Source organism: Hypanus sabinus, chromosome 31 (genome assembly GCF_030144855.1).
Source record: "Hypanus sabinus isolate sHypSab1 chromosome 31, sHypSab1.hap1, whole genome shotgun sequence".
NCBI lineage: Eukaryota > Metazoa > Chordata > Chondrichthyes > Myliobatiformes > Dasyatidae > Hypanus > Hypanus sabinus.
In genome coordinates, this window is record NC_082736.1 from 33,563,081 (window position 1) to 33,579,826 (window position 16,746).

The window sequence follows — 16,746 nt, forward strand, 5'->3', positions numbered from 1 at the left end:
CAGCCAAGAGTCTTATAACGTAAGACACTATGTCAGAAATTTTATACCAGGAGCCTTGTGTAATTGGTGGCGAAATGCTGTGATGAACTGCAAATCAGCAATTGCCAGTGCTGTTGGCGGAGTTGGATCTACTGAGAGACTTGCTACTTGGGGACTAGGATCTGCTTGGAGGTCAGTTATTGGTCTCCAGATCCCAATGGCACTCAGCAAGAATGGTCCCTGCTACTTAATACTTCACTCTTACTTTGGAGGAGTTTTGAGAGAAAAGATCTGTAAGTTGGCCTATCGTAGTGTTTAGTACGTTTCTTTTTAAGGATTATATGGGTCAGCACAACATCGAGGGCTGAAGGGCCTGTACTGTGCTGTAATGTTCTGTGGTAGCAAGATACATGCATGAGGTAGTAATGTGGTGGATACTCAATGTCAGTAAACACTAGGGTGTGCTACAGCACTGGGCTGGCCTTTGGCTTAACACTAAATTACATGAGGCAATGAAATGACTCCCTTATGTACACAAATTCAAAGCATCACCAAGAAAGGATTAGCATTTGGTACATTACTCTAAGTCTGGAGGACACTTAGTGATGAGTATCCGAGTGTAATGGAGAGTGTATTAACTGCCTGCATCACGGCCTGGTATAGAAACACTAATGCTTTTGAATGGAAAACCCTCCAAAAAGTAGTGAATTCGGCCCAGTCCATCACTGGTAAAGCGCCCTCCCAACCACAGCGCACAACTATGTGAAAGGCTGTCGTAGGAAAGCAGCGTCCATCATCAGGGACTCCCACCTCTCTTCTCGCTGCTCCCATCAGGTTTACGGTACAGGAGCCTCAGGACTCACACCACCAGGTTCAGAAACAGTTACTACCCCTCAACTATCAGGCTCATGAGCAAAAGGGGATAACTTCACTCACTTGCCCATCCATTGAGATGTTCCCACAACCAATGATCTCACCTTAAAGACTCTATCTCATTATCTCATGTTCTCGTTATTTATTGCTATCTATTTATATTTGCATTCGCACAGTTTGTTGTCTTCCGCACGCTGGTTGATCTTTCACTGTTATAGTTACTATTCTATGGATTTGCTGAGTATGCCCACAGGAAATTTAATCTCAGGGTCATATGCGGTGACACTTATGTACTCTGATAATAAACTTTACTTTGAACATCAAAGTAAATGCTATGAAATTAAAGCAAATCTTGATGTGACTGTATTTTAATAGGATAGCTTGTTATGACACATAACAAGACCTTGATTGGACCTCAGCTGAAAAGTGTGATTTTTAGTTTTTAGTTTTTCTGCATGATGGTTAACTCTGAGGCTTTTGAAAGATTAATTCCCACCTCATTGCCAGATTGGCTGGGTGACACAGCAATCAGTATCATCATGGAGATACATCCGGTCAAGATGGCGCCAGCGTACAACATTCCCTTGGCCAACCTCTTCCAGACTGCCCACACAAATATCTTTTTTTCCCACTTCTTTTATGTCTATTTTCCACCTTAAATGTGTTTCGGGGACTGTTAAAGCCTGTGATTTAGGCTTTGGAGATCATTTGAGTGAACCAGCGCTTTGCTGTCTCTGAGAAGACTCCACAAAGCAAGCGCGTACTTGGCCTCGATGTGAAGAACCTTCTAGACAGGGCACAAGACAATGTTCAACTCCATTTCACCAGTTAAACTGCCCATTAATCGCAGATTAAAGTGTCGAGGAAGATTGAGACATCGAGGCGAACGTGGAAGATGACTGAGAGTTCAATGCCGATTGCCTTTCCTTCTGATCGCTGCCGGAGGAATCAGTGAGCAGCCTATCGCTGTGTGGCTTACTGTTGCAGGCGGGTAGGCCTCTCCGCCTTGTGTGGTGTCCCTCTTTTCTTTGGACGAATGTCGGTGATATCTTGATTCTGTGTTTATAGACTGGGAGCAGGGGTGGAGGGGAGTTGGGGTTTTGGGTGTTGATGATTGGGATGTCATTCTATTTTGTTGTGCAAAGGGGGTTGTTTTTTGGGGGTCGATGTTCTTGTTCCGTTTTGTGCAGGGATGGGAGCGGGGGTGGAGGGGAGTTGGAGTTTTGGGTATTGATTATCAGGATGTCATTCTATTTTGTTGTGGGTGGGGTGGGTTTCTTGCTTCTCGCTGAACAACTTCCATGCTCTTTCTTTACTATCTGGAGAAGACAAATTTCAGAGTTGTATATGGACGCATGCTTTGATAATGACTGAACCTTTGAAACTTTGTTTTATGGGCCAGTGATCAGGGGTTCAATTCCCGTCACTGTTTGTATTTTCTCACCCATTCCTTCCCACATTCGAAATGTCAGAATCAGGTTTAATATCAGTTATCTTTGTCCTGGGTGATGGGGGCCCTTAATGATGGACGCCACCTTTTCTGAGGCACCGCTCCCTGAAGATGTCCTGGATACTACGGAGGATAGTGCCTACGATGGGGCTGACTCTCTGCAGCTTACTTTGATCCTGTGTGTAGCCCACCCCATACCAGACGGTGATGCAGCCGGATAGAATTCTCTCCAAAATTGTTACAGAAACAGCAATTATGTATGGGTTAAGAAATTGTGGGTATACTAGGTTGCCGCTGGAAGCGTGGTAACACTTGCAGGCTGCCCCAGCACACAATCAGTGTTGCTTATTGGCATAAATGACACATTTCACTGTATATTTCCAGTTTCACGTGACAAATAGAACTATTACTGTAAATAAAGCTCCTCCAAGAGGACCACAACCTTGTCGTAGGGTTTGGCCCTTGCCTGCCTCAATGACCTGGAGAGCCGTGTTGGCTGGAGTCAGGGCTTTACGCTTTGGCTCTTGGTCGGGTCACCCATGCCAAGCAGGTCTAAGGTTAGAGGCCAGAATATGAGTGGTACACCAGTTCCCTAGGTTTGGGGGTTCAGCTTAGGGCTAGCAACTCTGACCGGTAGAACAAATTGTTCTGGAAACAGCAATGAAGAATTCTTCTACACCATATTGCAACGGTATTCCTGAGTCTCCACCTGGGACATACATGACTGATAGTGGTGAAAACGAAGCTACTGATATGATGAAAGAAGCCAAGAATAGCGCCAGAGATGGAGGACCATCATCTCGGCCCAAAATGCCAGTGGGCGGTAAGTAAATAAAGCCCTATTCAAACTAGCTGGTCCCTGTAGAAAAGTATAGACACAAGAGGCACTGCAGATGCTGGAAATCTAGAGCAATACACACAATGTGCTGGAGGAGCTCAGCAGGTCAGGCAGCATCTATGGATGGGACAAACAGTCCACATTTTGGGCCGAGACCTTAGAAAAGTAAGTCTAAGCTTCATAAAATAATAAGACTACATATTTTTATATATTAATAGCAAGGCACGGTAATAGTTATTGCACACAAGTTCACAGTCACCATACTCTTAGATGGCTATGATTTTAAGTCGGGTTCTCAGCTTCTCCCAGGAGATATCAGGTGGAAACCCTGCAAGACCAGTATACGAGGGGTGATTGATAACTTTGTGGCCTAAGGCAGAAGGAGTCAATTTTAGAAAACCTAGTACTATGGCAACCCACATTCTGCACAGGCGAACCGGCTCACAAATAGCCAGCGCGCGGGGGGAGCCTTTGGTAATGCACCTCTGACGTCATTTCCGCCCAGAGAGGGCGGGTGCTAGGGATTAAATGCCAGCGCTGCGAAGTTTGAATAAACTAGTCTCGAAACGACTTACCAACTGCGTGTCGTTGTCTCTAGCTCTGTATGTAGTACATCGCTACATTGGTGACCCTGATGTTCCAAACGGGACTTGGACCAAAGATGACCGTCTCTTCATCTGTTCATGCAGTTTCGCTAAAACTGCCGACTTTCTGGACGCTGCGTACACGCGTGTGGTTTAGCCAAGCAGAAGCCCAGTTCCAGATTCGGCAGATATCTTCTGATTCCACGCGTTATTATCATGTGATGAGCGCCCTTGACCAGGAGACAGCCGCCCAGGTTGCGGATTTCATACAGTCGCCTCCGTAAGAACGCAAATATGAAGCATTCAAAGCGCTGCTCATTGGACCTTTGGCCTCTCCCGGCGTGAGCGGGGTGCCCGCCTGCTTCACCTGGACGGTTTGGGAGGCAGACTGCCGTCAGCATTGATGAACGAGATGCTGGACCTGGCTGACAGACACAAGCCCTGCCTTATGTTCGAGCAAGTATTCCTAGAGCAACTGCCCGAGGACATACATCTGCTGCTGGCCGATGCAGATTTCAGCTACCCCCAGAAGGTGGCGGCCCAGGCAGATGTGCTGTGGAAAGCCAAGAGTGAGAGCGTGGTGTCCATTGGTCAGATTACCAGGCCACTCACCCAACACAGAGGCAGGAGTGAGGAGGACAGTGAACAGTGGTATTTCTACCACTATCGGTGGGGCACAGAAGCCCGCCGTGTCGCCCGCCCTGCAAGGGGCAGGGCCAGTTGCCACTAATGACTATGGTGGCTGGCCGCCAGGACAGCCTCTTGTATGTCTGGGACAAACAGTCAGGATGCCGCTTCTTGGTTGACACCGGAGCAGAAATCAGCACCTTGTCCCCAACGGGGTATGACACCCGCAACAGGAAGCCAGGACCCACCCTGAGGGCTGCAAACGACAGTACAATACGGACCTATGGCACCTGCACAGTGCAGCTGCAGTTCGGCGCCAGCCGGTTCACGTGGGACTTCACACTGGCCGCCGTGGCCCAACCATTCCTGGGGGCGGACTTCTTGTGAGCTCACAGCCTGCTGGTCGACTTGCAAGGGAAAAGACTGGTATATGCCGAGACTTTCCAGACGTTCTCCCTGGGTGAAGCCAAGTTGCTGGCCCCACAACTGGACTCCATCACGCTGTCAGACAACGAATTCACCAGAATCCTGGCGGACTATCCATCGATTCTGGCACTGCAGTTCACGGCAGCCATGCCCAGACACGGGGTTCAGCACCACACCCCGACCAAGGGACTACCCCTCCACGCCCGCGCATGAAGGCTCCCCCCAGAAAAGCTCCGCCTGGCGAAGGAGGAGGTCAAGAGGATGGAGGAATTGGGGATCATACGGAGGTCTGACAGCCCATGGGCCTCCCCCCTGCACATGGTGCCCAAAGCAGCTGGGGGTTGGAGACCATGCGGCGACTACCGCAGACTGAACGAGGCTACCACTCCAGACCGCTACCCCGTGCCGCACGTACAGGACTTTTCAGCAAACCTGCACAGGGCAAGAATATTTTCCAAAGTAGACCTCCTCCGGGGATACCATCAAATCCCGGTGCACCCTGAAGACATCCCCAAAACAGCACTCATCACCCCGTTCGGCCTGTTCGAGTTCCTCCGAATGCCGTTCGGCCTGAAGAACGCCACACAGACGTTCCAGCGGCTCATGGATGCGGTGGGATGTGACCTGGACTTTGTGCTTTATAGCCAGCAATAGTCGTCAGGAGCATCCGTCCCACCTCCGCCAGCTCTACTCCTCCCCCCCCCCCCCGAGTGATTTCGGCCTCAATACCATCGACTTCCTGGGCCACAGGATTACCAAAGACAGGGTAACACCTCTGCCCGCCAAGGTAGATGTGATCTGCCACTTTGACCGGCCCAACACGATCTACAGGAGTTTGTTGGTATGGTGAACTTCTACCACCATTTCCTCCCCTCAGCAGCCGTATCATGCGCCTTTTGTACACCCTGATATCGGGTAAAGGCAAGGACATTACTTGGGACGAGGAGGCCGTGGCCGCTTTCGTTAAAGCCAAGGAAGCCTTGGCAGATGCCGCGATGCTGGTGCACCCCAGAACAGATGTTCCAACCGCACTCACGGTGGACGCATCCGACACAGCAGTCGGTGGGGTGCTGGAGCAACTCATTGAGGGGCGCTGGCAACCCCTGGCGTTCTTCAGCAAGATGCAGCGGCACACTAAAGCCCCGCCACAGCAGTTCGAACCCACCCACCGGAGATATCGTGGGCCCGCTACCAGTGTCCTGAGGAGCGTGATACCTCCTAACTATGGTAGACCGGTTCACGAGGTGGCCACAGGTGGTCCCGCTCACCGACACATCTGCTGATTCCTGCGCCCGAGCACTGATTGCACGCTTCGGGGTACCGGCCCACGTTACCTCCAACAGAGGCGCCCAGTTCACCTCCAGCCTGTGGTCGGCTGTGGCCAGCCTGTTGGGAACGCAGCTGCACTACACTACTGCCTACCACGCACAGTCGAACGGACTAGTGGAACGCTTCCACCATCACTTCAAGTTGGCTCTCATGGCCTGCCTGAGAGGACCTAACTGGGTGGACGAGCTTCCCTGGGTCCTCCTTGGAATTCGCACAGCACCCAAAGAGGATTTGCACACCTCGTTGGTGTACGGCGCACCCCTGGCCGTCCCGGGAGAGTTTATACCAGCCCCAAGGGGGCAAGAGGAAGAACCCGCAGCAGTCCTGGACAGACTATGTGAAAGGCTCGGCAACCCGGCCCCCGTGCCGACTTCACAGCACGGACGGACCCCGACCCATGTACCCAAAGACCTGCAAGACTGTAAGTTTGTGTTTGTACGAAGGGGCGGACACCAGGCACCGCTACAGCGGCCGTATGAGGGGCCGTTCAAGGTGATCAACAACAACGGGTCCACGTACGTTCTGGACATCGGGGGGAGAGAGGAGGTTTTCATGGTGGACCGACTCAAACCAGCCCATGTGGACTTGGCTCAGCCGGTCGAGGTTCAGGCACTGCGGCGCAGAGGCAGACCTCCCAAACAGAGGCTGATGCAGACTGTGGACATTGGGCGGTGTATCGCAGGTTCGGGGGGGGGGGGGGGGGTGGTTATGTGGCGACTCACCTTCTGCACAGGCAAACTGGCTCACAAATAGCCAGCGCGCAGGGGGAGACTTTGGTAATGCACCTCCAACGTCAGTTCCGCCCGGAGAGGGCGGGTGCTAGGGATTAAATGTCAGCACCGCGAAGTTTGAATAAACTAGTCTCGAAAAGACTTACCAACTGCGTGTCGTTGTCTCTAGCTCTGTATGTAGTAGATCGCAACAGCACATTTATTTTTCAACATAGTCCCCTCCTACATTTACACACTTAGTCCAGTGGTCATGGAGCATATGGATCTTGGACCTCCAGAAAGTGTCCACAGCAGGGGTGATTGATAAGTTCATGGCCCAAGGTAGACGGGGATCAGTTATACAGCTCTCGTTACATGCACATGCAGTTCTACTCATCAGTTACTAACTCATCAGGGGTGATTGATAAGTTTGTGGCCTAAGGTAGAGGGCGATTAATTTCCAACTTTCTGCATAATCACTCAAAGAGTTAAACTGCATGTGCATGTAACAAGAGCTGTATAACTCATCTCCTTCTGCCTTAAGCCATGAACTTATCAATCACCCCTGTTGTGGACACTTTCTGGAAGTCAAAGATCCATATGCTCCACGACTGCTGGACTAAGTGTATACATGTAGGAGGGGACTATGTAGAAAAATAAATGTGCTATGTTTTCTAAAATTGGCTCCTTCTACCTTAGGTCACAAACTTATCAATCACCCGTGGTATGTAGGAGCACAAACAGGCCATTCAGCCCATCAAAACTGTTCCAGCATGGCTCCATTCCTCTACCTTCTTCACATAATCTTTGCCGCACTGACGAATCTAGAATCTATCAGCCTCAGCTTTAAATATATCGAATGACTTGCCCTCCACAGACATCCGTGGCAATGAATTCCACAGATCTGCCACTTTCTGGCTGATTAAAATTCCTCATCTCCGCTCTAAATGGGTGTCCTACTGAGGCTGTGCCCTCTGGTCCTAGAATCTCCCACTGTAGGAAACATGCTTCCCACATCCACTGTCTAGACTTGCAATATTCAATAAGTTTTACTGAGCTCCCCCCATCCCCGCTCATTGTTATTGTTACATACCTGTGGGTATCTTGTGCCTGTCACATGACCATGATGCAACTGAGGCTCTGCTGGGCATGATGTAATGGACTTGTGATGGTGGAGTGATGTAATTTTCCTGCCAGTGAGAGGTCTTGTGATAGGTTTTTTCAATGGGGTATAAAAGGAGAACTCCTCCCTGTGACGCAGGTCAGTTCCTGGTTTAATTCGTCAGTGACTCCGTTCCACTGTGTATTTGATGTTATGACGCAGTTTCGTTTTAATTTCTGCTGTAAGAATCGTTGTGCCGGCAGTTCTGAAAATCGCTGCCAGTTGGAGACTGAAGTCCAGTTGGAGAGTGAAGAATTTACTGAAGTATGGAAACCCAAAGGATCAAGAAAAGTTGGTGTTTCCAGGGGTGAAACAGGTTCAACCTTATTTAATCTTCGTTCGGAAGGAATTAGTAACCTGCAATCCGAGGTAGGTAAAGAGCAGAAAGAACTGGAAGTGCCTTTAAGCCGTTTTATTCCCTTCATCGTAAATCCTTCAGGCAAGGCATACTTCGGCTGGGACCGGCAGTAACGTCCTGATGCCGGTGAGGAATTCGTTACTCCCAGGAAAACTTCTCCTAAATGACTGTGTAAATCATTTGGACTTTTGCTTTACTACTTCCAAGAACTGTTTGAGCTGCCGTATAGCAGCTGACTTCCAGTTAAGTTAGTCGTTCGTTTACTTTTGATTTTTTTAAAGCAGTGTTTAATAAATGTTTTATTTTGTTATAAAAAAACCCTGTCTATATTCTACATTGATTGTTGCTGAATCATAACATTATAAACCCTAGCAAGTACAAGTCCAGAACCACCAACTCTCCTCATACGTTAAGCCTTACTTTTTCTGGATCATTTTCACAGACCCTCTCTGGACCTTCTCTCTTGTCAGCACATCTTTTCTTAGGTATGGGGCCCAATGCTGCTTACAATACTCAAAGTGCGGTCTGACCAATGCCTTATAAAGTCTCGTGACTTTCAGAAGGGGTATGGGAGAAAGAGGTGGAGGTGGAATTGACAGAGATCCAACACGGGGTGGAGGGCCAAGTGGCCTCAGAAAGAATATACCACCTCCCACTGACAGGACTTATTGCTCCAATGTTGATAATAAAGCAGTTTATTAATTGGGGATTCCCAGCCCACTGGAAGAGGTCATTATGTTCTTTAAAGAATCTGTTCCCCTTGAATGTGGGCTACCACACAGGAATGACAGGTCAAGTGAGAAGGAAAACAGGTAGGCTTCCTGCCCTGCCCTGTGTCCGAATATGAGAGCACAGGCTTTGGGGAATAAGTCATGATTGCAAACAGAAGAGGTTCAAACCGCGCTCTCTAATGTTTTTACGTTATTCCACTCTTCACAGATCCAATCCCCTGACAAACTATAACTTCTGTGCCCCTCTGGCGGATGATGCCAGTTGGCGAGAGCTACCCAGTTACCTGATGTGTGTGGCCGGCAGCGATTCGAACTGACGAGAGAGGAAGAGCTCTCGGTGTTTGAGCTGATGCCGCTCCTGATCCACCAGTGTGGGCTGCTTCGAGTCCTCTTCAAACTCTCCTATAGGAAGACACTCAAATTACAGAATGTCCAGCAGAGAAAGACCACCCGGCTCCTCTGGCTCTGTTCCAGTGTTATACTCCACACCCTCATCATTAGTCTTCTATTCCTCTTCACATCGTGGCACATTGGGCAGCAACCTTGCCATTTCTTTAGCATTTGTCTGTTTTTTTTTACCAGACTGAGTTGCTAGCATGACACTCAACCCAGCACAGATGGAAAGCGTGCAAGGAGCCTACCAGAATCGAGCCCAGGACCACTCACCTCAAAGTCCGGTGTCATTACACCACCAGCTGGCGTTTTATTCCCCTCTCTCTCTCTCACTTTCTCTCAAACACACCTCTGTTGAGTGGGGGAGCGGGTCCACATTCCCTCGTCCTCCACTCCCCACTCTCGCTCCCATCTAACTCTGCTCTTCTCACCTGTCCATTACCTCCCCTAGTGCCTCTTCTCTTTCTGTTTCTCCCATGGTCCACTCTCCCTTCCATACAAGAGTCCTCCTTGTCATTTAACTTTTCCACCTATTACAGTCTAGCTTTTTACTTCCCCACCCACCTGGCTTAACAAGCTAGCTTGTCCACTCTCCCCTCATGCCCCCCCCCACCTTATTCTGGTTTCTTCAACTTCCCTTCCAGTCCAGATGAAGGGTCTCAACCCGCAATGTTGACCGTTCATTCTCCTCCATTGATACTATCTGACCTGCTGAGTTCCTCTTGCACATTCACGTTACTTCCTAGGGAAAGCTGCTTCCTCTGAATACTCATGGATTTGTGAAAAACCCCCTTACGTAGCGGCCTATAGTCCTGGACTTCCCCATATGAGGAAATACTTCCCTTTGCTCTCAAGAATATCCTCGAGAATACCTTAATTTTAAATCCCTTTATCAAGTCTCTCCCTTGTGAGCGCCCCATTCAAGAGGGGAATTCACCAATCTAAAGAGTTTGGTGTATTCTTGTAATCAAAATGAAACAAGTAATTTCTCCCATGCTTCAAAACCACAAGGACATGAACCTAGTTGAGCAACTGATACAACTTCTATTGAAACAGGCACCATGTTTCTATTTTAAATCACGAATTCACTGAAAAATGCTTTACCAGGAAGCTTTAGTTAATTTATTTAGAGATATAGTGCAGAATTGGCCCTTGCAGCCCACTGGTTTAATCCTAATAATGGACAATGTACAATCGATATATCTTTGGACTGAGGGTGGAAATCCACGCACTCAGAGGGCATCAGAACAGAACTCTGAACCTCAATACCCCGGGGTGTAATAACACCATGCTAACCTCTACGCCAATTCTTTAACTTGAATGCTCCTCCTGAATACAAATGGAGCATTGTGAAAGCTTTGCATAGAAATGAAAGAGTATCAACATTGATAAGGCAGTAGTAACACACACAAGATGCTGGAGGAACTCAGCAGGTCAGGAGGGGAAAGAAAAGTCATCATTTCAGGTTGAGACCCTTCATCTGGACTGGAAAGGAAGAGGGAAGAAGCCAAAATAACATGGGGCAGGTGGGGGAAGAAGAATAACAATCTCCAGGAATAAAAAGTAATACTTTGGGCTGCACTGTACAAGTGAAGAGTAGATTCTAGATCCATTCTCATCACAAGTGATGTCATCTCTGGGTCTGAGGACGGCATACACTTCCTCTATTCAGGAAGTATCACTCTAGATCTCAAGAGCACAGATCTAGGCAGATGAAGTGGTACAACTGGTGCAATACAGGAGACATTAAACGTTAAAAATTAGCTTTACGTACACAACGCTGGAAGCACTCAGCAGGTCAGGCAGCATCTGTGAGAAAAGAGTAGCCAACATTTCGGGCCGAGACCCTTCATCAGGAATGGGGGGGGGAAGAGAGGGCCGAAGCCCAGCAATAGAGATAGGGGAGGGGGTAGGGCCTAGAGGCACCAGGTGGAAAACCAATCAGAGGAAAGATAAAAGGGGGAGGAGATAAGCATGAAAGAACTGTAGAGATAAAGAAGCAGAAAGTTGAAAAGGGAGAGAGACAGAGAGGGACCTCGGATAGGGGGAGGGGGAGGGAATTACCGGAAATTGGAGAATTCAATGTTCATACCACCAGGCTGGAGGCTACCCAGACGGTAGATGAGGTGTTGCTCCTCCAACCTGAGTTTGGCCTCTTCATGGCAGTAGAGGAGGCCATGTATGGACATATCGAGATGGGAATGAGAGGCAGAGTTGAAGTGGGTGGCAACCAGGAAGTCCTGTCTATTGTGACGGACGGAGCGGAGGTGCTCGACGAAGCGGTCCCCCAATCGCACCGGATGCAATAGACGACTCCAGCAGACTCGCAGGTGAAGTGTTGCCTCACCTGGAAGGACTGTCTGGGGCCCGGAATGGTGGTATGGGGGGAGGTGTGGGGACAGGTGTAGCATTTGTGCTTGCAGGGATAAGTACCAGGTGGGAGTTCTGTGGGGAGGGATGTGTGGACCAGGTAGTCGCGGAGGGAACGATCCCTGTGAAAAGCTAAGAGGGGTAGGGAGGGAAAGATGTGCTTGGTGTTGGGGTCCTGTTGAAGGTGGCAGAAGTTGCAGAGGATAATGTGTTGGATCCGGAGGCTGGTGGGGTGGTAGGTGAGGACAAGGGGAACCTTGTCCCTGTTGTGGTGACAAGAGGATGGGTTAAGGGCTGAAGTGCGGGAAGTGGAGGAGATGCAGGTGAGGGCATCTTTGATGACGCCAGAAGGGAAACCACGATCCTGAAAGAAAGAGGACATTTGAGAAGTCCTGGAACAGAAAGCCTCATCCTGGGAGCAGATGCGGCGGAGACGAAGGAACTAGGAATAGTGAATGGCATTTTTGCATTGGGCAGGGTGGAAAGAGGTATAATCAAGATAGTTATGGGAGTCAGTGGGTTTGTAGAAGATGTCAGTGGATAGTCTGTCTCCAGAGATGAAGACCGAGAGATCAAGAAAGGGGAGAGAAGTGTCCGAGATGGACCAAGTGAATTTAAGGGCTGGGTGAAAGTTAGAAGCAAAGTTGATGAAACTGACGAGCTCAGCATAGGTGCAGGAAGCAGCACCAATGTAGCTGAGGAAAAGTTGGGGAGCGGTGCCAGTATAGATTTGGAGCATAGACTGTTCCACATAACCCACAAAGAGGCAGGCATAGCTGGGGCCCATGCGAGTGTCCATGGCTACACCCTTGATCTGGAGAAAGTGGGAAGAACCAAAGGAGAAGCTATTGAGAGTTAGAACAAGCTCCGCCAACCGGAGAAGTGTGGTGGTGCTGGGGAACTGGTGGGGTCTGTTATCCAAAAAGTAGCAGAGAGCTTTGAGGCCTTCTTGATGTGGGATAAGGATTGAACATCCATGGTAAAAATGAAGTGGTCGGGGCCGGGGAATTGGAAGTTATTGAAGAGGTGAAGGGCATGGGATGTATCCTGGATGTAGGTGGGGGAGTCTGAACTATGGGGGATAAGATGGAGTCCAGGTAGGCAGACACAAGTTCGGTGGGACAGGAGCAGGCCGAAACTGTGGGTCTGCCAGGACAGTCAGGCTTGTGGATCTTGGGGAGGAGGTAAAACCGAGCTGTGCGGGGTGTGGGAATTATGAGTTTTTTGGCTGAGGGAGGAAGGTGTCCGGAGTTGATGAGGGTGGAGATGGTGTGGGAGACAGTGGATTGATGTTTTTTGGTGGGGTCCTGTGGCAGGGGTAAGTACAAGATTAGCTTTATTTGTCACATGTACATCAAAATGTACAGTGAAATACGTCACTTGTGTGAACGACAACAGAGTCTGGCAATTGCTGGGGTCAGCCCACAAGTGTCACCGTGCTTCAAGCATTAACAAAGCGACTAGAGAGCAGGCCATTCTCGACTGGGTATTGAGCAATGAGGAAAGGTTAGTTAGCAATCTTGTCGTGCGAGGCCCCTTGGGTAAGAGTGACCATAATATGGTGGAATTCTTCATTAAGATGGAGAGTGACATTGTTAATTCAGAAACAAAGGTTCTGAACTTAAAGAAGGGTAAATTTGAAGATATGAGATGTGAATTAGCTATGCAATGGCAAGCATTTAAAGATCGCAAGGATGAGCTACAACAATTGTTCATCCCAGTTTGGCAAAAGAATAAACCAGGGAAGGTAGTGCACCCGTGGTTGACAAGGGAAATTAGGGATAGGGATAGTGTCAAGTCGAAAGAAGAAACATATAAATTAGCAAAAAAAAAAATGCGGCATACCTGAGGACTGGGAGAAATTCAGAGACCAGCAGAGGAGGACAAAGGGCTTAATTAGGAAAGGGAAAAAAGATTATGAGAGAAAGCTGGCAGGGACATAAAAACTGACTGTAAAAGCTTTTATAGATAAGTGAAAAGAAAGAGACTGGTCAAGACAAATGTAGGTCCCTTGCAGTCAGAAACAGGTGAATTGATCATTAGGAACAAAGACATGGCAGACCAATTAAATAACTACTTTGGTTCTGTCTTCACTGAGGAGGACATAAATAATCTTCCGGAAATAGTAAGGGACTGAGGGTCTAGTGAGATGGAGGAACTGAGGGAAATACATGTTAGTAGGGAAGTGGTATTAGGTAAATTGAAGGGATTAAAGGCAGATAAATCCCCAGGGCCAGATGGTCTGCATCCCAGAGTGTTTAAGGAAGTAGCCCAAGAAATAGTGGACCCATTAGTGATAATTTTTCAAAACTCCTTAGATTCTGGATTAGTTCTTGAGGATTGGAGGGTGGCTAATGTAACCCCACTTTTTAAAAAAGGAGGGAGAGAGAAACCGGGGAATTATAGACCGGTTAGTCTGACATCAGTGGTGGGGAAGATGCTAGAGTCGGTTATCAAAGATATGATAACAGCACATTTGGAAAGAGGTGAAATCATTGGACAAAGTCAGTATGGATTTGTGAAAGGAAAATCATGTCTGATGAACCTTATAGAATTTTTTGAAGATGTAACTATTAGAGTGGATAGGGGAGAGCCAGTGGGTGTGGTATATTTAGATTTTCAAAAGGCTTTTGACAAGGTCCCACACAGGAGATTAGTGTGCAAACTTAAAGCACACAGTATTGGGGGTATGGTATTGATGTGGATAGAGAATTGGTTGGCAGACAGGAAGCAAAGAGTGGGAATAAACGGGACCTTTTCAGAATGGCAGGCAATGACTAGTAGGGTACCGCAAGGCTCAGTGCTGGGACCCCAGTTGTTTACAATATATATTATTTAGATGAGGGAATTAAATGCAGCATCTCCAAGTTTGTGGATGACACGAAGCTGGGCGGCGGTGTTAGCTGTGAGGAGGATGCTAAGAGGATGCAGGGTGACTTGGATAGGTTAGGTGAGTGGGCAAATTCATGGCAGATGCAATTTAATGTGGATAAATGTGAGGTTATCCACTTTGGTTGCAAGAACAGGAAAACAGATTATTATCTGAACGGTGGCCGATTAGGAAAAGGGGAGATGCAATGAGACCTGGGTGTCATTGTACTTCAGTCATTGAAGGTGGGCATGCAGGTACAGCAGGCGGTGAAAAAGGCAAATGTTATGTTGGCATTCATAGCAAAAGGATTTGAGTACAGGAGCAGGGAGGTTCTACTGCAGTTGTACAAGGCCTTGGTGAGACCGCACCTAGAATATTGTGTGCAGTTTTGGTCCCCTAATCTGAGGAAAGACATTCTTGCCATAGAGGGAGTACAGAGAAGGTTCACTAGATTGATTCCTGGGATGGCAGGACTTTTATATGAAGAAAGACTGGATCGACTAGGCTTATACTCACTGGAATTTAGAAGATTGAGGGGGGATCTTATTGAAACATATAAAATTCTAAAGGGATTGGACAGGCTAGATGCAGGAAGATTGTTTCCCATGTTGGGGAAGTCCCAACATGTTGGGGGTCACAGTTTAAGGATAAAGGGGAAGCCTTTTAGGACCCAGATGAGGAAAAACTTCTTCACACAGAGAGTGGTGAATCTGTGGAATTCTCTGCCACAGGAAACAGCTGGTTCATTGGTTATACTTAAGAGGAAGTTAGATATGGCCCTTGTGGCTAAAGGGATGAGGGGGTATGGAGAGAAAGCAGGTACAGGGTTCAGAGTTGGATGATCAGCCATGATCATACTAAATGGCGGTGCAGGCTCGAAGGGCCAAATGGCCTACTCCTGCACCAATTTTCTATGTTTCTATACCCACAACTTAATAACCCCAACATTATGTCTTTCAGACTGGAGCTCCAGGAGGAATCCCATGCAGTCACAGGGATACAAACTCCTTACGGTCAGCAGCAGGAATGATGGTTGCTGGTGCTGGAAAGCGACTGCACTAACCACTACACAGCTGTGCTGTCCGGAAGTTCATCCAGAAGGTCCCATTACTGCTCTCAGAAGAGCAAGAGAGTTCACTCTGTTTTCTTGGGGCTCAGCTGACATGACTAAACATTATCATTTAGAGTCTGTGGAAGCTTACTTTGCACGCTCCTCAGTATCTACATTAACAGTAACGTTGGGGGGGGGGGCAGTGGTTTAGAATAACCCAGCTCTGAGAGAAATGCACAATTAATCCTCAACCCTGTTGTTGGGGAGCTGCAGTCATGATAATGGACTTGTGATCTCTCACTGTGCCAGCATAGAGGACAGTACAGACTTCCTAGCGACAAGATCAAGGTTCGAGTTATTCACGTTGCCTAACAGACAGGCGGCAAGATAAAGTGACCCGCAGACCCAAAGTGCAAAAAGCGCCGAAATAAATATTCTTGAAGAAAATGTAACCGAATTATGGTGGTGCAGTGAGGGGATTAAAGAAGTGGGTCGAGGGTCTCGAGGTTTTTGCTGGTGGCCGGGATGTGGCAGGGGCTGTGTAGGGTTGGAAACGGCGTTCCTAGCCCCCACACGGTGAGGTCGGTCACAGGGGACTGTGCAGTGGTGAAAGGCCGAGTGGAAATCGATAGTCAGGAATTACCAAAGGAGATCAATGCCTGTGAATGTAGGAGTTCTTTTTAAATAAGCAATTTTACACAAGATGTACATATTAGAAACGTAGTTAACCCCACCCCCACCCTCCAGTCTGACACAGTTCAGTAGTGATGACGATGTTTATTGGGGGTGGCGCGAAGAGATTTTAAAAAGTCTTGACATTGGAGTAACAAAGGCCCCTGCTGACCCTGCTCTGGAAACCCTGTTTTAAACTGGGCGGAACTTCTCTTAAAAAAAATGTGTCCTTAACCCTTCGCATGCTGTCACTGGGTACGCAGTGTCGTCAGGCGGCGCCCCTGTTGGCGGGGCCGGGAAACCCCGGGGACTTGTGCCCCA

General features: G+C 48.3%; 1 protein-coding gene and 1 long non-coding RNA gene across 5 annotated transcripts in view; both read right to left on the reverse strand.

Moving 5' to 3' along the window:
* Window positions 1–16,746, reverse strand: part of mta2 (metastasis associated 1 family, member 2) — a 108,655-nt gene that overhangs the window by 47,268 nt on the left and 44,641 nt on the right. For all 4 annotated transcript variants that reach the window (XM_059955380.1, XM_059955381.1, XM_059955382.1 and 1 more), the window contains exon 4: window positions 9,352–9,469. In XM_059955380.1, the coding sequence (XP_059811363.1) occupies window positions 9,352–9,469 (118 nt within the window). The remainder of the gene's footprint in view (window positions 1–9,351; window positions 9,470–16,746) is intronic.
* LOC132384069 (uncharacterized) lies at window positions 1,997–5,465 on the reverse strand. Its single transcript, XR_009508840.1, has 2 exons — window positions 3,384–5,465; window positions 1,997–3,050 (listed from the first exon to the last, which is right to left on the reverse strand). It is a non-coding gene; the product is annotated as an uncharacterized LOC132384069 (long non-coding RNA).